Below are 23,749 nucleotides of genomic sequence, written 5' to 3'. Positions count from 1 at the left end.
GGACCAAATTATAATTTAACCAATATATATTCTCAAAAAAATCTGATGATCAAAGCAGTTAAAATGATAAAACCCCAATCCATTATCCATCAAACTACAAGATGAAAACATAATAAAAGGAACACGATAGAAAAGTTGGGTTTAAACAGAAGGTGCCATACACTTACTTCTAGGATCACCGCATTCTAGAGCAACTCCATTGGGATCTTCTCTAACCAAGAGGGCAAGAACATTGAGTGAAGTCCATGACTGAATCACATGGCTGCTAGAATCACCTAATGTAATAGCAAAAACAGCATCAAACCCACCTGCCCCTGGAACTCCAGCCACCAAAACTCCTTCCAATTCCATTGTTCTATCCAATAGCTCAGTTTGTGACTTGGGCTCAATCTGCATATATACCCAACAATACAACTCAGGTACTTTTTATTTGTATTCTTTGGACCGAAATGTTCTGATACGTTGAGAGCATAGAATGCCATATGATGGTTTACTCTTTTTTTTTTTTTTTTTTAGTTTAACAATTGTAGAGAGGATGATCGAATAATCAATATTTGGGATGATAATGAATGTCTTATTTACTAAGCTATGCTCAGACAGAAATGATTTTCCGTTCGTTGCTTCAGATGTACTTTCCATCGACAATGAGTAACGGAGGGAATTGAAGTTATAGAAAGTTTAGGGTTAAAATATCATTTTGGTCAATAAATTTTGGGCCTATTCTCTTTTAGTGTTTGTAAATATCCAAATTTAGTTATTGTATTTTCAATAAATTTTAAGATTAGGACTTATTATTAGTTTTAAGATTTATTAAACTAGTTTTGGTCAATAAATTTTGGGCCTATTCTCTTTGTAAAAGTTAACAATAACCGTAAAACTAGTTTTAAGATTTATTAAACGTTTAGGGACTAAATTTTGAAAGGACATGGACTTTAAACAGATCTCTCGTAGTAAAGGGATCAAAACTGTATTTTAATGCAAGATCAAAGAGAGAAGAAATCAAGAAAGAGACTTACTGGAATGCCTGCAGCTTCGCCCATTTGCCGCATATGATTTCGTATTTCGAGCATGGCATCTCTTGCCCCTAACAGCGCTTTAACAATGGCTTGTTGGTTTGGTTCAGTAGCTTGTTCCATCCACTACTCAAATCAAATTGTAACATGTTAAGGTCAATTAACAAAAACATGGATAAAAGAAGTAAATTAGTATGCAGGGACACAATCAAACAAACTTCTATACTAAGAAGATATTATCTCACTTCATTATAGTTTTCCAACAATGGAAGCTATTCTATACGTGCATCCTCCAAATGACTTAGTGAAGCTTGACAACTACCTTTTTTGATCCAAGCATGCTGCATTTGCTTAAGATGCATTTATACACATCCCATTGTTCTGCTGCAACTTTTCTTAGTAAATTTAGTTGCCTCTTGAGATCGAGATTTGCTTCTGACAACTTATTCCATGTTTCTTGAGATTTCTGAGGGTCAGATTTTTGCCACTTTTTAACAGCACCTACCATCGATGGTGTAGATGATCCTCCTGCTCCTGGTTCCCCTAATAACTGACAAAAAAACAGGCCATAGAAGAAAAGATAGTATCAGAGGATAGACTTGGGTAGTTATTTACTGTCTTACTACACGCACAACCAAACTGCTTGAATATTGAACAATATCGTCCTTTTAGTTCAACACGACATGGGAATGAAGATTCAAATCTCTGAAGATATCGAACAGTATCTTTTGGTCAAGGTTATAATGTCTTTATCCAGTTAAGCTACATTTATATTTAGATTGGTAGATAAATATTATTTTAAAGTGAATATATTTAAGGGAATATATCCACGAAAGATCTTTAGAATAAGCTGCACAGCATAAGAAAATAATCCAGCATTAGGAACCATAATCTTAACCTAAATATTTGCAAATAAAAAATTTATAAATTCTTGTTTAAATAAAGGTAAGGGAGAAATCCCAATTTGCTCACAAGATTCATTAGTGGAGGCAAAGAAAACTCAGTCCTTTCGTGGTCCCACTTTCCTTTTAAGATACCGACAATGACCTCTTCTAGTGGTTCTTTAACTGCTGTCTGCAATTATACAAAAGAATAAAAGACAACGCAAGTTCAGGAAGACATTCATGCTGTTTGGAAATCTCACAAGCAGAAGATGTGTAATGCAATTTTGAGGATAGAACCTTAGAATGAGATGTTTGTAAGCGAAACTTTGGCATGGAAGAAAAAACAAAACCTACCTTTTAATATTACACTTCTTAAATTGATCTCATTCTTGAAAGAATCTCCCTATTTTCCACTCTTTCATTTAACAGTACACTGAAGAGTAATCGATATTAAAAGTCCCAATAGTTAAGATTAGTCCCATTAATCACAAAATGCACAAACTTGTCTCTGTATCGTAATCACTAAGAAAAGAAGGTTAACCGATAGTTCATTGGACTCGTAAGGAATACCATAATAGTTTCAACATGGCCATGAGTTGCCGACAAATATCTAAAATTCTAAAGCCGCAAAGACTTAAATTTTAACAAAAAAAGTTATTTCAAACATGTCATCATCAAGCCATCAACTCACGGCCCAAACAAAAATGAGTGAAAAGCCAAGACTCCGAAGGCTCTAACTTCATTATATTGAAAATATAAATTAGGATTAGCCAATGCTGCGCAATAATAGCATTACCGAAGGTTTATGAGAATCACGATTATATTGTAAAGAATCTTGAAACCATATTTAAAGTGCTCAGAACATAGAAACAAAGGCTCACAGAGCTTCATGAATTGGAAAAAAAATATTGGCATTAGAATCCTTTGATTCAAGTGTTTCAGTTTGACGGTGTAGTCCGTAAGCAGGCAGTTTCTTGTCATTAAGAATATAGATTACAAGGAAAAGGATGAAGGAGAGCTAAATAATGGGTTGCAGATGCGTAAATACCTGCGCAGTGGTAAGCACGTCAGGTGAGAAACGAACATAACGTTGGCTGCCATAGACTGCCGAACTGATATCAAATCCACTTCCAACTTTTCCCTGTGCAATGCAGTGAGCAGTTTGGGCTATAACATGCACGATATCAAGATCCTTACTATCATTTTCTTTGTCTTGACCTCTTGATGAGGAAAGATTTACAACTCCAAGATAATTAAGTAGGGCAGCAACAACAGCAGTCGTCATTGCAGCAGATGATCCCAATCCTGTCTTCGCTACTTCAGGCTTGCAATTTTCACTACTTGATTCTTCAGCATTGAAAGTAATTGATGCAAACGGTGTAAAAGACAACAGGGATTCTGGTGTCAAAGGAAGTCCACGTGCTTCAATCTATGAAATGGGATCAACTCATCAACATCCTTTCAACAAACAAAGATTCAATATTGAAAAATCTCAGTATCCTAGAAACACATTTCAAAGGGAACAATTATTTGCTGTTCAGGGAAAAAGAAAAGAGTCACCGACTCCATCAGACAGTCTTTTGTTCGTTGTAAACAAATGGTTCCTTAGAAATCAGTAGAACTATAAACAAAGAATAAGTGCATGTGGGATACTATTACTAATATACATAAAGGAAAAGCCATACAGGCTAATATCTCTAAGTTATAAGCATGATGTTGATAAATAAGGTAGTAATGGGTTCAAAACGTATCACGCACCTGATTCCGATAAGAGTAGAAATCATTGCATCCTAAAACTGTGATATCGAGACCTGCAAAGCTAACCCATTTTGAAAAATTAGCAGCTAAGTTCGCAGCATTAATGATTTTAAATGATTGAAGAAAACCATACTGGTTTTACCTTGTAGTAGCAACCTGTGTAGTGAATCTTTCTTGTTCTTGTCAAATATTCCATGTGCAGCAGCCAACGAATATTGCAAGGCATGTTCTACGAAAAGGTTCTTTGACTCACTGAAATTAAGGACAGTCACATTGAATCAAGAATAAGTTGCATACATCCTGTAGCATATTGCTAAACTAAATTCTTGATTAAAGACTAGCGGGCATAGATGGGGCATGGGAGCAAGTGGTTCGAAGCCAAGTGAAAAGAAACATACCTCAAGCCGATGGACTGAATGGTAAAGTTCTCAAGCGATAATTTATATAGACTTTCTCGAGAAAGCTGTGGTGAGGTCAGTTTCACATCTACCCATTCCTGAGAAAAGAAAAGAGACTGTTGTAGTGTAATGCAACATGAATGGTACCCAGCACGACAACAGCCAAAACAATTGTTTTACGGGAAATAGTGCAAAAATTGAGCCAGTAAAATCAGTTTTACAAGGATCATGATGCTATTGTTAAAAACAAATTCTTCAATCCAGAATTTCTTGATTCAGCAAATTTGGGATTAAGGCATTGAAACAATAACCAACTTCTATTCTTCCTCTCCCTCAATTCCCTTGCCTAGCAAGGATAGATTTTTACTCCAAGAAACCATGTACATGCTGCATCCTGAATTTATACGTTCAGTCAAGCAAGAGCACTTCACAATCAACAGCAAGACAGATGGTGAAGTATAAAGTAAAAAATATAATCACAAAAGTCAATCAGAAGGCATAAACAGCAAAAGATGAATTGAAAAGGCTTGTTATACTAATAACAAATGCGAGGTACAATCATGAAGGGACATAACATACCCCACTCCCACTTTCTGCCTCAGTTTGCTCGTGCAGTGGTTTCACAATTGCATAAAACCGAGCATTTGTACTGAGTACCAAACCAGGATTTGGCCTCTCCAAAATCAGGTATCCTCCTGTCAATAATACTTTCCCAGGAGCTGAAGTAACTCTGCAGAAGCATCAAAATTAGAATTGACTCGACTGTCATGTGTCTAGAGACATCTAAATTTGGTGTAAACTGTGACAAATTTGATTCATTGTCTTTCTTTCATTATTTATGTTTCACTCGAGTGTTTTTTCTCATCGCTTTAAAAGGTTTCAATTTAGTCCCTAGCATTGGCAGATGTCAATATAGTTCAACATGGTATAATATACTTAGTAAGTTGACAAAACTTGAAAGGAAGAATTAATCAACCTAAGATATAAAAAGACCAAATTCATAGAAATTCAGACGAATTTGAAATTATCCTCACTGAAATGGCTTAATTTCTCATCTAAGATTTTGTCCACTCACTAGTCACTTAAATCATACAATCTGAAATTATCCTCCCTAGCCATTTAAGTGAGGATATGGTTTAAATCATACAATCTAAATTGAAATCAACAGCGACAAAATCGAAATAACATCCTTAACATTAGAGACTAAACGTATACTGTGATTCTGTTAAATTAGGACAAAATGATATGAGCGACGAAATTTCGATTGATACACAAAGCTTAGACGATCCTACCAAAATGCCTCAGATTGACTGAATCAACAGCTAAAGAAAATAGTTCCGATTCAAATGGAAAAGAATTAAACTCACACTGCCATCGCTGCTAGTTCCTGGTCAACTGCGGAATCAATGTATGATCAGCCGATGAGATCTGAAGAGAGATTAGTCGAGAAATATTGAATAAATTAGCGACAACTTAGAACGATCGATCAAGTTCTTATGAGTTTGCAGTCAACATCTCTCTCTCTCTCTCGCATGCTTCCCACGCCATTTGCTCTTTTGCGCGCGCTCAATCGCCAACGTTTTTCACGCTAAATATATTATTATCGATAAATTATTAAATAAAACAAGTGTTTTCTTTTTAAGTTATATAAATTTATAATTTATTAAAATTTTATTTTAGGATAAAATCTCATAAATATTTTTAAGATTTAATTATGATAATTTCGTGGAAATTATATTATATTTTATAATTATAAACATTTTCTATTGATGGATGGATGAAACAAGAATAATAATAATAAATTATTTCTTTAAAATGTGTCAAAAATTCATTTTCAATTTTAAATATATATTTTATTTTATCCATCAACATCAATATTTTCATAAAATTAAAATTTTGAGATTTTTTTTTGACATTAATATTTTTAATTTTTTTGTTTTAAAAAATGTGGAGTAAATATAATTTAATATAATATTAAATTGTAATTATGTGATTTATAATATTGCAACATAGAGTGGGGTTGAAGTTTTTTATATTTAAGATATAAATATAACCCTACTCTAAAAAATAATATTTTAAATTAATTAAAAATATTAATGAAAAATAATTAATTAATAAAAAAATAATAAGTTTAATTAAGTAATTATTACAAAAATTAAACAAGTCTTTAATTTATTAACTTTGTATTTTATTTGTAAGGACCAATTTAATTTTTTAAAAATTTACTATTAATCATAAAACTAAAAATTTAATGTCTTATTAGATAAAAAAAAAATTTATAGAAATAAATTTATTTGTTCTAAAAAGTTATTGAATATCGAGAATCTATTAAATAAATAAATATATATATATATATATATATATATTAATATTAAATTTGTATTTTGAGAGGCCGAGGAAACTCATCATCTTGGGCCCGAAGTGGGCTTCGAGTTTTCACCTGCAGCGATGACCCGAACTGTTTCGGTCTTGCTTCTTGGTTAGCCGATCGACGAAGCCGAAAGATACTTGGCGAGCACAAAGCACGATTTTATTGGCAACCAATCCAAAGATCTTCTTGTTTTCGCGATTGATTACAGGTACAATTTAATTTTCTTTTTCTGTCTCTAAATTTCCATCTTGTGTCCACTGATTGATCTCAATATCGTAACACACTTATGGAAATTATGGTTACACTGCGCTTGAGGAGATTTTTGAAAGATTTTTGTATCTCTGCATTGGATACTCGAGATTCTGGAAAATTGATTTCCAGTTTGGAGTTTTTGATTCTCAGTTTATTGGCTTCTTTTACTCTGAAATCAAGCGATCAATTATTCCGAAAATGGCTGGATATGTTTAGTTCTATTATTCCAAACTGTTCAAGGACGATAATTTTAGCTACCAAATCGCGTTTTGCCTGCGCGTCGAGCGACAATCTGTTCTCAAGCACTAGATCGTTGATAATGATCATCTTGCAAGAGTTTGGAATTACTTTAGAATCATTAAATGTGATTTTAACCCGTTAAAATACTTGTATATACTAGTAAATACTTTAGAATCGTTCCAGACTCACTTGAAGTCATCATCTTTGTTTGGTTTCGCTTCATTCTATTTCGTATGCCAATTTCCTGTAGGCAATAGTATGCTAGTTATGAAGTCGTTCGGTATTTCTTCAACAATTTTGCTTGTTCAAGTCGATGCACAAATGGTGCTCAATCACGAATCTCTTATCATCCAAGATGTTTCCAACGAGGTCTCCTGCCTTGATACTATGGGTTCTTTCAGTATGGTACTTTATGCTTGTGAAGTTATCATGCCATATGCTGTCTTATAGCTATAGCTTCACCATACCAATTTTACCTTACAGTTCGATCTGATTCATAAAAACAGGGAAACTTGATTCTACTTTGACATACTCATTTCCAATCATAATCAACAACAGTATAAAAATTAGAAAAAGAGAGCCACTTGTATTTCCTTATCAAGTTTATACTAGCTATGGAATGCAAGGCTCTCTTAGTTTGCAAGTTTCTAGTCTCATAGAATCATTAACACCTCAAAAATAGTTATGCATCAATGGAAAGTGGTTAGGCCTGATATGTTTATGAATCTCTGCGTTACTTTATCTATTTATTTTATTGATATTGGTGCTAAGTTTCTTCCCTCCCATCTGAAATTTCTCAGTTATAGAGAGAAATGCATCCATAGGACTCATTTTCAGAGAGAGCAATAGAGAAAATGCAGAAATTGGGAGATTTCAAGCTACCACATTTCTTCAATTACCCTCCATACTTCACGTAATTTTCTTTCCTGTTTCAGTTACCATGGTTTTTTACATGTTTATTTGCTAAACCAAGTAACTTGGAAGTTGCGAGTCAATTTCTGATGATGTTATCTCTTGGTTTTGACTGCTTTTTCCTGAGTGAATAAAACCAACACTTCATTGCTCAGCCAGTAGTTATGCAACAATAACAGGGTTCTGGATCACTTATGCTTCCCCGTTTGCCTCATAAGAATGAATCTGATAATTTTGTTTTTTTTCATAAAAAATGAATGTGATAATTCTACCTTGCTGCAATTCTGAAATTGTTATTGATAACTTGGACTGTTTCACTTTATATCAAGCTTGTCATGTCTTAAGTTTCATTTATAATCTTGTATTGCATGTCTTATCAGTTTGCAACCGGTGAAGGACACCCGTGAGAAGCAAATTCAACTTTGGAAGGAACTTATTCTCGACTACTGCCGAACACAAAAGATATTTGTCATTGGACTCGAAGAGGAATTTCCTCTATTTTCAAATTCTGTCATTGAGAGTAAATTCCTGAACTTGTTTGATGCTCATTGACCGTTAAGACTTTTGGTACATGCATTAATATTAACGCTAAAAAAGTCATTCACAGTTGCATCATGAACAGTGTGAAAAATATTAAGATATTGGCTTCATTATATGAAACCTTTTCATTCTATGGAGCATAGTACATTGGACTTGGTGTTTAGAACTCTCAGTCATGGATCTATGTTCTACTTTTCCAGTTGTTTGATGTATTTCACAGTGTGGTTGTGATGCTACAGGATCTCTCAGTCATGAAGCTAGAGTAGCGTTTCTCTCTGCCTTAGTTTCAGATGGTTAGTCCGTGCTAGTTTTGTTCTATCATTATATTTGTTTACAGTTTCCATTTATTCCCAAAACTGATAATTGTTACTTTAATTGTCCAATAGGTCGTGCAGAATGGCTGGATAAGGGACATAGGAAATGTCTTATTTTGTGGCACCGAATTCAAGATTGGGCTGACATCATTTTGCACTTTGTAAGACTAAATACTTTGTTAACTGTCAATAGTTATGTTAAAGTTGATTGGTTTAGGGTGAGTTTGGAATGATTTTTGAAGAGGTAATAAAAATTTTAACTTTCTTTAATGTTGACTGATTAAAATTAAGTTAAAGAAAATCACCTTTTCAGTTGTGTTGATTTGTAAAATGTTGTGAAGCGTATCTTTTGAATTCTCAAAGAGTTTGATGCCTCTACTAACCAACTCTTGAAAATCCTTTTTACCCATATTTTCCCACATTTCCACACTTATTTACTTTATATTACAACTGTTTTTTTAAAAAAAAGTTAAAACAATTATTTTAAAGAACTACAACATTCTCAAATTGAGCATGTTTGGAAAGATTTTTCAAGTAATTATTCACATTTTTGTAGCACTTAAAATCCCTTGTTTAATCACTTAGAAAATCATTCCAAACAAGCTCTAATCGAGGGGTGCTTTGAAAAATTCTTATGCAATTGCCTTATTAAATAGGTGAAAAACAATGGACTTGAAGATAGTGTTATGACAGTTGAGGAAATACGTTCAGGAGTTGAATCTAGAGGAACAGGTACTTTCCTTGCTTCTACTGAGGCGATTTAGATCTTCCAATGATTTCTGAATCTATTTTTAGTTTGCTACATTGATATTGGTTTTAAAGCAACTCTAGTTGGTTATCCCTTAGGTGTTATTTTGCTCAACTGGAGCCTGATTTTATTTTAGTTTGGCTTCTTTTGTTTGGGGTTAATTTCTTCTTGTACCTACTTGGTATTTTTAATACTTTTTCTCAATGAAAGTTCACTTCCCTCGCAAAGTGAAAAGAAAAAAAGGGGGAAAAAGATGATATTAAACATCTTGGTGGTGCTTAATAAATCCAAGAAATTTGGCTCAAGGGGAATGGTAACACTGGCAAAACTGTTATGAATCATTAGCCTTTTAGTTTAAGTACGGGAGCCAATAACTTTCTTCTATCAAAAAGGTATTGAAGATAGAAGTTTAATCAAAAGAAAAGGAAAGAAAAACTAACTCAAATCCCTTAAATCTGTTTTTTTTTTTTTTTTTTTTGCTAGGAAAGAGATTCAAAGGTTCCGGAGTTGTATTAGTTTTTGCATTCATTCCCTCTCTTGTGTAAAGGAATATTTGGTTATGATTCTTTCATTCTGGAAGCCACCACGACCAAGAAACTTTTCTTATATCTGTAAATGTCTACTTTGATTTCTTTGGTCCTTGACAATCGGTAGATTATATTTAACAAATTTGATGCCAAATGAAGTGGATGAGACTTGAAGCATCAACTTTAACTCATGCGAGTCATGTAAGAGTTTGGTTAAATTCTCTAAAAAGTTTCATTGTAAAGACGAATAATCTTTTACACAAAATTCATGAATCAAATAAGTATGTTTTTGATACTTGCATTACTAAATGTTTACATCCTTTGATCACATTCAAGCCTTATTTGTGCAAACCAATACGTTTATTTTTCAGAGCTTCAAGGGATTGACCGTACGATTTTAATGCGAGCATTGAAGCAACTTGAACAGAAGGGAAAGCTTGCAATTTTCAAGGGTTCTTCAACAGACGATGAAGGCATTAAATTCTCTGTATGACTCCAATATCGAACGGCCTCAATGTGAATTTTCCAGTTCAATCTTCTTCTAAATGATACTCATCTGTAGTTTCCCTGCCTATTCAAACTGGGATTGTGAAGAGTTCTTGCCATAGTTTTGGTGCAGCATTTCAGTGTAGTAATGTAACCAATAAGTAAGAGCCTTCAAGTAGAACTTAAGAAACTATGCTTGGGAGTGCTTTGGAAGGATATGGTATTTTGTGTAGCCTTTTGAAGTTCTTTTAAATGTATTTTTATTATCAGTTGGAATGATTTGAAAGTGGGAATTGGGGAACTGTAATTCTGCTAAGTAAATTAAAAAATGATTTATTTGGACTCTACAATCATTTGATTTTTTATCTTAAAAAATCTTGCTTGTTTTTTCATCTACATCTCTACTCTACTATTACTGGTCTTAACAAAATATTAAGACCAACTCCGCAAATATTGCTTTTTTTTTTTTTTTTTCCTCTTGAACTTCATATCAAGATTTTATAATGCATATGTTAGGAGGTTTCCACACTCTCGTAAAGAATGTTTTATTCTTCTCTCCAACTAATGTGGAATCTTACAATCCAACCCCTTTGGGAGCCCAACGTCCTCAAAGTTTTCTTACTCTTATAAATAATGTTTTGTTCTCCAACCAACTTGAGATCTCACAATCCACCCTCTTTGGGAGCCCAACGTCCTTGTTAGCACACCGCATGGTGTTGGCCCGGATACCATTTGTAACATGTCTGCCCAGATACCATTTGTTATTTGAACTTTTCCTTTTGGACTTTCCCTCCAGGTTTTAAAATACGACTCTTAGGAATTTCCCCTCAAGATTTTAAAATACAGACTCTTAGGAACTTCCCTTCAAGGTTTTAAAATACGTCTCTTAGAGACTTCCCCTCAAGGTTTTAAAACACGTCTATTAGAGAGATGTTTCCACACCCTTATAAGGAATGTTTCATTCCCCTCTCTAACCAATGTGGGATCTCACACTTTTTCTATGTTTATTTTTTTTTCGGGAGCCAAATATGAGAGTTTTTTCTCATCAGCCTCCTCATGAATGAAACAATTCAAAAATAACCAATCTATTAGATTTTTTTTTTTTTTTTTTTTAATTTGATAGAAAACTAAACTCATAGAGTGGCACAAAGTTTCTTCCTCTTCTTTCTCAATTCAAATCCTGTCTTAAGAATCATGGCATAAATTCTGAGAGAGAGCGAGAGAAACCCATCAATACTTGGCGAACAATATTAGATTTATGAAGAGTATGGTTATGGCTAGAAGATATTGTGCCTTGATCTATACACTACAATGCCTCTCTTATGCTATGCTACAAATCATAATGCATTATTGGATTAAACCTACATGGTTAGCAAGTACATACCCGATAATTAGATCGCCCGAATACCGTCGACGAACAGCAAGGGAGTTTTGCACTCAGATGCTATCTGCTCCTGCAGGTGGTTACCAAATCTGAAGGAAGAGATGCTGGATCAAGCTCCCAACAGCCCTTCAGATGCCCAAATGCCTCGTCTACAGAAAGCTTCCGAGCGGGAATTTGATGCGAAAATAACTGAATATCGTCCTTCCCGAACCATCTAATAGCATGATAACCAATCTCCCTTCTCTTGAATATCGTCTTGTATCCATCAACTTTCTCGAGATAAGCCATACTTAAACCGTGCATCTCACTATAAGTTGTTAGAAACACCGCGATGTCGTAAGTTCGCTTCTCTTTACTCGAAACGTTTCGTTTCTTCTCAGCATCCAAAGCTTCTTGTTCTTTGTAAAGTGCCCAAACTGAACCCTTTTTGGGATAAACCCTGTAGACTTCCCTTGCTGCTCTTTCACAATCCACAACATGAGAAAAAATGTTCAATGAATCAATGGTTGTTTTCTTAGAGACCTTAAATCTACCACAAGAAACATGAAATCCCAATTTCTCCCAAGAAAGTAGCCTTTCTTCCCCATTGTTTTGAACATCCAACCAACTCATTTTCACCTCAAATGGGTTTACAGTAACTTCTTCGATCAAACCGTAATGCCTCGGCATTCCATCGTCGTCGTCGTATATAGCCCAAACTTGCCCTTTCTTGAAACTTCTCTCCATTCTATCCTTGTCAAAATCGTAAAAATCTGAATCTTCCACCATCATATCCAAATCACAAGAAGATCCTTGCTTCTTAATTTCCAGATTCACATCCTTCTTCAAGTTCCTTTGTTTTTCGTTTCTCAGGAACCCGGCCCTCTTCGATGCTTCTTGCCGACGAATCCGTAGTAGACCCTCCATCTCTTTCAAGGTTAGCCTCTCGTCATCATCGTTGTCGTCACCATCCTCAACGCCCTTCTTCCTCTTATTCTCTCTTTCCTCTGCTTCCTCCTCCTCCTTTAACTTCAGTTTCATCTTCTCTTTTCGAGCTTTCCGAATCACCTGAGACTGTAATTCAGCCAAAGTCATCATTTCTTCCTCCATTTTTACAGGCTTCAACTTCGACCTCTCCAAAACCTCATCAACACTACTCATCTTCTTCCTCATACTCCCACTTCTTAATCTTCTTCTACTCCATATCTCATCATCACTATCATGTTCTTCCTCCAAGTCTCCACTTCTAAGTTCATCTTCTACAGAAACAGCTTTTCCATTCATTTCCGTACCCTTCTCCTTCTCACCGCTAGTTTTCTTCACTGAAGAATTTCTCTTCGATTGAGTGGTACTCACTTTTTTTCTCGAGCTAGGTGGTTCTAATCCCTGAAAACTACCAGAATTTTGCCTAGAACTCAAATTCCTCAACCTTCTACCCCTAACCATGTGTCCATTTTCCACAATTTCAGGTTCATTATGCACGACCTCAACGGCCTTAAAGCTCTTTCTACAACTAGGACACACCAAATTATAGCCTACGTACCTTTTCTCAAACTGGTGCAACAATTGGCAAGTCGAGCAAGCAGTCCAAAACGTTTCGCTCTCCGTAGCAACCTCCGCATCTGCATCTCCAAACTTCTCGTCCTGAATCCGTATCCGGAGCTTCAAATCGTACTCCTTCCTCCTAACCTTGTCGGACAGAAAGCGAAACGCCTCACTGACGAGCTTGAACGCCTCCTCGGAACCGGCATAGGGATTCTTATCGGGATGCAGAAGCAGAGCCAGCTTCTTGTACTGTTTTTTTATTGTGTTGATGTGAGCGAAGGGCTCCACCTGAAGAATCCGGTACCATTCGTCCGGAGAGCCGGCGGCGTCTCGGAGAATCTGTAGGGAGGTGAGGATTTCAGCGGCGCCGTCGAGGTTTGGATCGAGGCGGTGGGCTCGTTTGGCGTATTTGAGAGCAGATTTGAGATTGGAATCTCTGAACTTCGTCTCAGCCAGTTCTCGGAGTCGCCGAGCCTCTGGTTTTTGCTCAGCTTCTCCGTTCATTTCTACAGAACGGCGCCCGCGGCGGAGGGAATTCCCCAACGGTTTACGCCGCCTTCAGAATATAAACGAAGAAATAGGGTTTTATTTTTGTTTTTTATCTAATAACACTTAAAAATTTAATCTCTATAAAATTGAATTAATCACAGCTCATAATTTTATTTTTACGATTTTTAAATTTTTTGAAAAAAAATATCTAATATAATAAATATAAAACTAAAAATAAAGAAAAAAAATTAGGGAAAGTTATGAAATATGGATTATCTACATTACAAACTAATAATGAAGAATCAATTTTATATTATTTATTAATTAAATCCTAAAAAAAACTTTATTTGGGTTATTAATAATATATTTCAATTTTAATTTTTAAAAAAAAAGTTATTCCTCGTCAAAAACATCTATATTCTTAGACAATAATATATATCTTAATCAATTGATTTCCGTTAATATTCTTAATTTTTCATTAAAAAAATGTTGTTAGATTACATTTTAATCTGTAAAATGTCTATAAAAATGTTGTTAGGTTTTATTATTTGATGCAATTTTGAAGCGTATAGATAAAAGTCATATAAACATACCAATAACAGTCTAACTAAAAAAAAAAAAAAAAAAACCACAAGTGTATTGCTAAAATAATTCTCACCTGTTTGGATTGTTAATCTCATTTTACACTTACCCTCCCCTCCATTGTCCATTCTACTTCCCCCTTCTTAGAACTCGAGGTCGGGATGCACCCACACCCGCACCCGCATAGTCTAAAGAGCAAATCCTGTTCAAGTAAGGTCGTATTTCCCCATTCATCTCTACGCTTTGCTCGGATTTGAACCTCAAAGCTGGTGACGAAGTTCAATGAGGATCAAGCCTTTTGTCACGTAACGCTTGAATGGGCAAAGCCCAACCCTTGGAACATACTACAGCCCCTGGTGGTGAAGAGCTAACATCGAGGTGTCAAACTTTCCCATTGATGTGAGTTCTTGGAGAAGATCAACTTGTTATCTGTAGAGTAACTTTTTATCTGTTGAGCAACGACCCTTCTACTCGGCATCGTCGGATTACTAAGGCCGACTCTCGCCCGAGCACATGGGTTTAGAGATTTTGATTCTGAAGTGAATCATAATATCCGTAAATGCTACATCTACAAAATGTGGGGCAGTCATGAGAGATTTTTATCGCTAGAACAAGATAAACCACCAGAACCAACAATTTAGTGAACTAAAATTAGAATTTGAGTTAATACTTCTATATACAAACAATTCCAAGACTAAACACATTGCTTCTACCAAAAAAAGGCAGTAAAAGTGGCAAATATAATACGAGCTTCTAATCCTCTTTTTTTTTTTTTTCTGATCAGCAACAGCATAGAGTCAAAGAACAATGATACAATTCAGATGTAGTTCGTTAGTTGACATTATTGATTGTATTCTATGACAGGAATATATTGAACAAAAAGGCTATTAAGAAAACTTGGTACCATGTATAGTACAATGAGCCTGTGGTCATCACATGATCCCTTGCCTTACCAATTCATTCGATCGCGGTTATATCTGTTGGTAACAGTGATCTTGTTGCGCCATCACGGGTTCCGAAGATCGCAACCAGCCTCCTTCCCAATGCTGGATATATTTCACACTACCTAGCAAAGCTTCATTCTTCATTCGCGGCTAGAAAACAGCCATTTCATCCATGAAGCCATACAATGCTTTGATAGGTATTCTGGTAGATCAATCTACAAGAGAGGAATATAATCAGAAAACTGCAGAAACTGTTTCCTTCCTTAAGGAACTAATTTCTTTGAATAAATGGATTATGCAGAAGAGCAAAATCGATAGGACGAACGTACACCAAAACATGACCTTCGCTTCTTATAAAAAATATTGTATGTAATCAAGTATTTCATAATAACCATAAGATCAAATACAGATTTGTAATGTGCCAAGCTTCAGATAACATGCATTTGTGTTATTTTTAAACAAAAATTCTATATAGAGCAACTGAAAAGACATAGCCCACATCAAATGGAGCAAAAACAAAAAGAATGGGAAAAAAACTTAAAGAAAAAGTTCCAACTGTTTAGAACAAGTAACGGAGGATAAATACAAAACTTTTTAAGCACCACACGGGGAGGGGTATTGAATCTTTGTGGACCGAACCTTTCTAAGATGTCTCCTCCCCTTAAGTAACCCCTTGTTTCTCTCGAGTTAGATGTTCCACAAAATTGGTAAAATACCAGCCTCCACAAAACTCCCCCTTTTCTTTTAATGGGGATGGAATAACACCTCCTCAGCCAGATTGCGTATTGGGAATAGGAGCTCTCTTCTATTGAAAACTTTAGTTCTTGAAGAACTAGCCGTAAAAGTTTGATATGGATTAATGTGGCATTAAACAAAGAATTGACTCAGGACCTTCCTTCATTTAAACTATGAAAGGTACACACAAGCCACAACCAAGGAAGAATCTAAGGCCAAAGAAATAAATGATTGCCCAGATAAATTGGTAAGAAAACATATTCAAAGTCACTTATCAACCATGTATCCTCATACCATGAACATTTACATTAATCTAAAAATCAGACACAAAAATGAGGGTTGATGATATGCGTACTTACAGCATTCCATGGTACGGTATAGTTGTCAATGGAAAGCAACCAACTTCCAGTGTTTAACTTCAAATCCGTTTTATCCCTTTTAATATCAAAGTCCAACAGCTCATAGTCACAGCTATCCTCATCGTCAGAGTTCCTTTTTCTTCTTTTTCTACCTTTTTTCCCTCTTTTTCGCTTCTTAGATTTAACTGATGCCGTATTACATGGTTCAAAACCATCGTCTTCTGATAGACAGCTGTGATCTAACAGTGCATATTCATTAGATTTTCGGAAGCATATGCCATTATCAACAAACAAGAATTCCCATAACTCAGAAGTTTGACATTCATCTGACATTCTATAGTGAAGAACCCAAGACTGAAGCCCTAGCCATTTTATCACCTCTATTGTCTTTTTTCTCCTGTAGCACTCTTTCAATAGCGGGGATAAGCTATGAGTGTCGCTTGAGATTGCTGAAATCTCGTAAATAATATTCTTGATTTCATCCAATTCTTCCTCTGCATCTTCATCTTGTACAAACCGTAGAAGTTGGCGTCCTCGATTAATGACAGCATTTAATAGTAAAATCTGATCTAGAGATTCAGAGTCACCATATTTAGAAAGTATGACCTCAAACAGAAAAGATGAATTACCAAAATCCTTGGTTTCCAGACTGGGGCGGAGAAGTTTACATAGCATTTTTAGAAAGCAGCAGAAATCAGCTTCTTCAAGAGTAATAAGGAGGTGTTGACATAATGAAGAAAATGACTCCTGCGTTAGGAACTCATTAATGGCATCCCAAACATCTCTTGAATCATCTTTAAGCATTTGATCGAAGAGATATTTCACAAAGAATTTTGTATCGAGGAACAAAATTTCACCATCTTTTAGTGACTCGGCAAACTCATTGGAATACCAAAACTCAGGTACATTCTTAATGAAATTCTTCACAGTTTGATGCACATCCAGATCAAGAAAATAATGGGGCTTTGTTGCAACCACGGCAGGAGACTGCCCGTGTTTCCCGTTCCACTCAAGCTCCTCCCAGCAAATGTCTCGATTTACAAAAGAAAACTGTGCCAAGGCCTTGGCACCTTTTCCATGATCTGATGCACCATTTGTAGCAAAATTCGAAAACCACTGAGATATTCGTCTTGGGTTTCCTGCAGAATCAAGGAGCGATAGCATGATCAGGAATCTGCATGGAAAGCGAAAAAGAAAATCATCAAAGACAGAACTAGCAAACCATTCTATTGCAATTGAATAGTCTGTTGTGTCATTAATAAACAAACTCCCCTGTCAAAGGAAGCAGTTGCAATGTCTTAAGTTAAAGATAAAATCCGTTGATAGACAAGGAAACTATAACAGACTTTTACAATGAAATACATATAAATGCAAAAGTAATATCGACTTTGAATTTCGTTTTTGAGAAGCATACATTTCATTAACAACACTGATAGCATAAAGCATTGAGTCATAAATGCAAGAGCATCTTCAACTAAAACAGACTCTTAGCAAGAGAATTGAGATGTATAAAAATAATGTGTATTTAAAATTTATATTCTAATACATGTCCGAGCTGTGTTGTGTCCATGTTTCACATTCATGTCTATACTTCTTAAATCTACATACACTCAAAAAACACATAGTGGGTGTACGAATGAAAGTTGCATATTATGCTTCTTAAGTCATGAGCTTATTCCGTTGCATTTCTTGTGTTTAGATTTACATGCTAGAGTCATTCAAGTAATCTTGATCAAACTATCTTGTAGAGTGATTCAAGTCATGAGTTTAGAAACGAGTTTTCTTTACTTTTGATATTGATTATCAAGGTAATCCGTTCCAAAACTTTTTTTTGAGTTGATTCTTATCGTTTTTGAGATTCTTGGATAATTTAGATCTAGAGTTCTCGTTCTTTAACAATGTTTTTAGATCAAATCCAAGTTTTTCATAACATTTGATATCAGAGTTTTCCTTTGGATTGATTCCTTATCCGTGGGTCCTCAAGAACAAGCTTCGGTTTATTATTTTCCAGTAAAGCAATTTGAAAGAATGAAGATTTAGTTAAGTGTTCTTGCAAGCAGATGGAACTGCCAATGCTAAATTTGACAATGAGAAGAAAAAACTCTAACCTTCAAAAAACTTCTCCATGATGTAGCTTCTCTTGGCAATGAGAACTCCTGCTTCTCGTTGTCTCTTTTCAAAGAACATTTGCAGTAAGTGAGATGCAAAGTCCCACTTCAGTGGCTTCGATCTCAGAAAGGTCATGAACAGTTCTCGCTGATGCTGGGGACTGATAGATGTCATACTAGCTATAGTATTAGAAAGCCATAATCGGACCTCGGACCGTCCTCCAGAAGCCAGCAATTTCCATAAAACAGTTTCTAATCTGCTTAACAAAGAAATTCTCAACTTCGCAGAGCCAACATCCTCTTCTTCGTTAAAGATAGGCTCAGCCAGAAACAGATCAATCATTTTACACCTAAAGTACGTATATCTTCCTTTTCAACGCTTATTTCTCGATTAAGAACCAAAAATCCTACGAAAATGAATTCAAACATAAATCAGAAACAACAACAATAACTGATCGAAAAAAGTCTAGAATCGATTCGTATAATGAGGGTTTAATGATATAATCTCAAATTTAAACAGACTCTAACATGGAACCAAATCTTCTGAAAAATGATACAGCAAAGAATTAAAACTTCCGTAATTGAGAAAATCGTAAAAGCAATTATACTGCGAAAAACTCAAGAGAACTTACAGAGAATAGAGCAACTCAGAGACTACTAGAACCCAACGCTCGGCAATTTTCTCCGTGAAAAACTAGAACTGTAGAATTGCATTCCAAATTGACATTCTAAGGGAAAAAATCTCTGGAATTTCTAAGCATTGCTTCCTGCAATTTCAAGCTCGAAGACAAGCTTCAGCGCTACAATTCCAATTTCCAATTTCATTTTATTTATTTATTGCGACCAATCTTTCTCTCTGCTTGAAATAATTCAGAAAATGTTTTATTTAATTTTCAACCTAATTTTTTAATTTATTTATACAGAACTTATTTGAATTAAATTAAATTCAAATAATTGAAATTTTCAATTAGTTTAAGATTTTTTTAAAAAAATTAATTTGAACTCAATAAAAAGTTGTTTATTATATAATTATATATACATTTTTTAATTTTAATTTTTTTTATAGTTTAAAATTATTTATTTTAACTTTTTATATTTTAAAACTATTTTTTCGGTTATTTATGCTAAAAGCTCTTAAAAGAAAGTTTATAAATTTTTTTTATCGTAACTAAAATAAATAAATAAATAAATATATATATATATATGAATTTGAGTTGCAAAACTGTAATATTTTTTACATATATTTTTATTTTTAAAAAATTAAATAAATAACTAAAATAACTCGAATTAATTAAACAAAAATATTTTTAATGTATTTTAAAAGAATTATAATCAAAATAATTGGTTGGGCCGATAAATATCCTCAGTTACACAATTCATATAAAAATGGGCCAGGCCCATTAATTTGGGCTCACAAGAAAACAGATTTGGGCTTCGGCCCATGAGTCGCAGTGATGCCGAAACAATGAGAGAGAAAATGGAGTGGCTCATGCCCTGAGGAGCGAGACGGCGATTTCGCAACTTTTCTTCGAGAAAGAGAGAGAGAGACAGTAATTCCGTACGACCATCCTCATCGTCCTCCTCCTGCATCCCTCTTCCGATCTTCCCATTTTCCACTTCTTCTCCGAACTTCAATCCTTCCCAATTTTCTCCTTTCATTCTTCGCCATCGCCGTTCTTCGAATCGCCTTGTTGCACTGATTATCCAATTAAGACTTCGTCTTCGTCGTTTGATCACCTTTCGTGGCTCCTTCAATTGGGTCTCGAATTCTTTTCCCCCCAGTGGAGTTTGAAGTTTCTACTTTTGGTAAGTGAAGAGATTTACCTTGTTCAATTTGGAATTTTGGGTGTTCTGCCGTTTCCCGTTTTTTTTAGGGTTTTTGGTTTTGTTCGTTGTTTGTTTAGCTTCATGCATGTAGGGAACGGAATAGTATGCTTGTAATTCTTGAATTCTTCATGTTCTATGTTTGGTTTGCTTGCGAATTGGATAATTGAAATGGGATTCTGAATTGTGGGAACGAAAATTTTGCGGTTTTTAAATTTGAAGTAAGTTGTTGGTTGTGTTCATGGGGATTCATCGAGGAACGTTTGTGGCAAAGTCAGTCGACAGTGTTTTAAGGATTAGGTTTCTCGTTGTTTGAAGGCTTGGAGGATGGCTGGAAGATGGTGAAGCTGAACCATGAGTAGCAGTGAGATGGAGAAACCACCCAAAGACAAGGAGACCAAGACACCGCCGCTTACCACCCAGGTTCCCCCCCCTTTTGTTAACTCATTCTCTTTGCTTTTCATTAGAATGCTGTTGCACCTGAATTGTTCTTGTTCTTCTTTTTTAAAAAAATATGGGTTTTAGGTTAGTAATTTCAAGATCAATCAGTATTATGTTTTAAATGCAACCTGACCACTTTGTTTGTTTGTTTGTTTATTTTTTTATAGAACAGTTCTTTAAAAAACAAATTAAATTTTTCTATCACAGAAAATGTAACATATGAGCAAACAGTTCCATAGTGTTTGTGTCACTTTCCTTGAAGTCATTCCTCACAGGTTCTGCATGATCCTGACCACTTTTTTTAGAACAGTGATATAAAACAGCTTCAAATTTTCTATCACAGAAAATATAAGCAAACAGTTCCCAAGTGTTGGATTAATTTTCTTTAAAATTGGTCCACAAGGTTCTGTATGATAATTTATTGTTTTTGTTTTATAGGAGCAGACTTCAACCACTAGCGCTGGCGCAGTTAATCCCGATTGGTCGGGATTTCAGGTCAGATTGGCGTAAAAAAATTAGTTTAATCTTGTTGGTTGGCACAGAATTATGGTTAGATCATTGTATTCTTTTGTTCTTTTTTATTTCAGGCATATTCTCCGATGCCTCCGCATGGTTTCTTGGCATCAAGCCCCCAAGCCCACCCATATATGTGGGGAGTTCAGGTACATTGGCTGCGCACTGGTTTTTTAGGTGTATTACGTCTTCTGTGTTTTGACCCATGTGAATGTAATTTGCTTGGATTCAGATTGTGAAATGAGTTTTCGTAACTCTGTTTAGCACTATTCTGTTTTTTCCTTATTATTATGACGCTGCTACTAATATTTAGCCCGTGTGTCTTGAAGTAATTTTTCTTTGTTTACTGATCTCTATGTTTCATTGACAACCTAATGGTACATGCCGTATCTGATAACTTTGTGCAGTATTTCGAACTTTGTAGCTGGAGAGTACTTTAAGGAATATGACTTTGTTCTATCCTCTACTACCTGCATATGCCTCTGCTCAAGCATGACATTTTTGGTTCTGTAAATGGTTCATGGCTTATTGGCTTGCATTACAAAGTTAAAGTGAAGTTTTAATTTTAATAAAAGGGTTGTAGTGGATGTCTGATTAGTCGATGAATATAGATAGAATACAACATTCTTCGTCATTAAAGTGGCTTTTTCTTAATTTTTTTTATGATTTATTTATTTGCCTTTGTAACTTTTTATCTTTGGTTTTAAATTCCATTTGTTATGTGAGATGTATATTTCTGTGGTTTAGCAATTAGAAAATGCTTCTTTACTTTTCGACTTTTGGTTCAGCGCACTGTAATTGGCTTGGGTTCATGGCTTCTATTTCCCTTAAGAAGTCCTTTCTATTTCCCTTTTTTTTGTGTATTGGGGGGGAAGGGTGCATGTCATGTGTATTTATCTAAACGTGGGTTTTTAATTACAGCATATTATGCCTCCTTATGGCACGCCTCCACATCCATATGTTGCAATGTACCCCCCTGGTGGCATATATGCTCATCCTTCCATTCCTCCGGTACTTCTGGGCATTATGAAGTTGCCTTCTTTTTATTTTGTTAAAATTTCCGTTATATTCTCGTCTGATGGATTAACTTCATTATGTATGCCACATTCTAATATTTATAATAGGGATCGTATCCTTTTAGCCCATTTGCAATGCCCTCTCCAAATGGCATCACTGAAGCCACTGTGAGTTCTTTCTTTCCTTGTTGTATGATGACTTATCATTGTTTTTAAGTGAATACAAATGACGTGAAGACGTATATAGGGTAATACAGCAGGCAGCTTAGATGGGGAGGGTAAGCCACCTGAAGTGAAGGAAAAGCTTCCAATTAAAAGATCAAAAGGAAGTTTGGGCAGTTTGAACATGATTACGGGGAAGAACAATGAGCTCGGTAAAACATCTGGAACATCTGCCAATGGAGCATACTCTAAAAGGTTTTCTATCTTTTCTGGAACATAGTCCATGTCGATTAATAATGATGTATGCTATATAATTTTATTTTTTTATAGGAAATGATAAGTAATTCATCGAACAAACTAATCAAAATAGTGGCCATGGGGATGCTGGGTCAAGGCATTCCCTTCCACTAAGGAGGGATCAAACCAACCATATTCAAGAGAGGTTGACAACAAGGGAGCGGTAGATACTAATATATATGCACAAGATTCTTGAAATTTTCTTGGGTGAAAAGGTTTAAGCTGTCGGATCTTTTTTAAAAAAGAGTAAAACATTCTCGGAATTATACCTGCAAGGGAGTGGGAGTAATTGGAACTGATCAAAGTAGAACTCTGGGAACAGGAAGCTTTATGTGATGTCCATGGAATTTAACCACTTTTTTATTTTTTATTTTTTTCTGGGTGGGGGGACTCTGCAGCTGCATGAACAACGTTGTTGTAGGGACTGTCTATCACTGAAGATTTTAGATATTATCTACTTCACATTCTTGAAAACTGGTGTCCTACAATTTTTATTGACGGCCCATTGGAATCTTGGGTAATATGAATCTATCTGGTTTTTTGTAGTGGTGAGAGTGCTAGCGAAGGTACAAGTGAAGGAAGCGATGCCAATTCTCAAAATGTAAGTAGTGGTCATTGCTTGTCTATTGACATTTTCATCTCATCACATGGATTGACTTAATTCATTTTCTGGATGTGACCTGGATAGATTATGTTCCTGTAGGTCAGTCAAACTAGTCTTACGTGCCGTAAGGATATCAGGTTCTTTATCTATTAACTTTGTCAAAAGAATACAGTCGAGTCCCCCCCCCCCCCCCCCCCCCCCCCCCCCCCCCCCCCCCCCCCCCCCCCCCCCCCCCCCCCCCCCCCCCCCCCCCCCCCCCCCCCCCCCCCCCCCCCCCCCCCCCCCCCCCCCCCCCCCCCCCCCCCCCCCCCCCCCCCCCCCCCC

At 35.5% G+C, this 23,749-nt stretch overlaps 4 protein-coding genes across 4 annotated transcripts in view; 2 read left to right on the top strand and 2 right to left on the bottom strand.

The window, feature by feature from the left end:
* Nucleotides 1–5,619, bottom strand: LOC111498684 (phosphomevalonate kinase, peroxisomal-like). The gene is made up of 10 exons (XM_023150022.1): nucleotides 5,421–5,619; nucleotides 4,633–4,783; nucleotides 4,054–4,151; nucleotides 3,798–3,907; nucleotides 3,656–3,708; nucleotides 2,946–3,326; nucleotides 1,986–2,087; nucleotides 1,336–1,563; nucleotides 1,017–1,139; nucleotides 1–390 (listed from the first exon to the last, which is right to left on the bottom strand). Exons 1-10 carry the CDS (start codon nucleotides 5,426–5,428, stop codon nucleotides 142–144), a joined length of 1,503 nt encoding a protein of 500 aa, XP_023005790.1. The 5' UTR covers nucleotides 5,429–5,619; the 3' UTR covers nucleotides 1–141.
* An 835-nt stretch (nucleotides 5,620–6,454) lies between these two features.
* LOC111498518 (vacuolar protein sorting-associated protein 25) lies at nucleotides 6,455–10,750 on the top strand. The gene is made up of 7 exons (XM_023149805.1): nucleotides 6,455–6,632; nucleotides 7,717–7,829; nucleotides 8,209–8,348; nucleotides 8,608–8,661; nucleotides 8,755–8,843; nucleotides 9,339–9,414; nucleotides 10,329–10,750. The coding sequence occupies exons 2-7, from the start codon at nucleotides 7,771–7,773 to the stop codon at nucleotides 10,448–10,450; spliced, it is 540 nt and encodes a 179-aa protein (XP_023005573.1). The 5' UTR covers nucleotides 6,455–6,632; nucleotides 7,717–7,770; the 3' UTR covers nucleotides 10,451–10,750.
* Nucleotides 10,751–11,668: 918 nt separating this feature from the next.
* On the bottom strand, nucleotides 11,669–19,385 carry LOC111498825. Its single transcript, XM_023150198.1, has 5 exons — nucleotides 19,201–19,385; nucleotides 18,569–18,975; nucleotides 16,461–17,599; nucleotides 15,526–15,581; nucleotides 11,669–13,907 (listed from the first exon to the last, which is right to left on the bottom strand). Exons 2-5 carry the CDS (start codon nucleotides 18,909–18,911, stop codon nucleotides 11,888–11,890), a joined length of 3,558 nt encoding a protein of 1,185 aa, XP_023005966.1. The 5' UTR covers nucleotides 18,912–18,975; nucleotides 19,201–19,385; the 3' UTR covers nucleotides 11,669–11,887.
* Nucleotides 19,386–20,068: 683 nt separating this feature from the next.
* LOC111498420 (bZIP transcription factor 16-like) overlaps nucleotides 20,069–23,749 on the top strand; it is a 6,486-nt gene continuing 2,805 nt past the window's right edge. Inside the window, exons 1-8 of the mRNA XM_023149663.1 lie at nucleotides 20,069–20,374; nucleotides 20,711–20,815; nucleotides 21,272–21,328; nucleotides 21,421–21,495; nucleotides 22,268–22,357; nucleotides 22,471–22,530; nucleotides 22,610–22,779; nucleotides 23,368–23,422. Of these exons, the coding sequence (XP_023005431.1) occupies nucleotides 20,747–20,815; nucleotides 21,272–21,328; nucleotides 21,421–21,495; nucleotides 22,268–22,357; nucleotides 22,471–22,530; nucleotides 22,610–22,779; nucleotides 23,368–23,422 (576 nt within the window). The 5' untranslated portion in view covers nucleotides 20,069–20,374; nucleotides 20,711–20,746. The remainder of the gene's footprint in view (nucleotides 20,375–20,710; nucleotides 20,816–21,271; nucleotides 21,329–21,420; nucleotides 21,496–22,267; nucleotides 22,358–22,470; nucleotides 22,531–22,609; nucleotides 22,780–23,367; nucleotides 23,423–23,749) is intronic.

Source organism: Cucurbita maxima, unplaced genomic scaffold, assembly GCF_002738345.1.
Source record: "Cucurbita maxima cultivar Rimu unplaced genomic scaffold, Cmax_1.0 Cma_Scf00025, whole genome shotgun sequence".
NCBI lineage: Eukaryota > Viridiplantae > Streptophyta > Magnoliopsida > Cucurbitales > Cucurbitaceae > Cucurbita > Cucurbita maxima.
The sequence above is the reverse complement of the archived record's forward strand: the minus strand, read 5'-3'. Positions and strand labels throughout refer to the sequence as shown.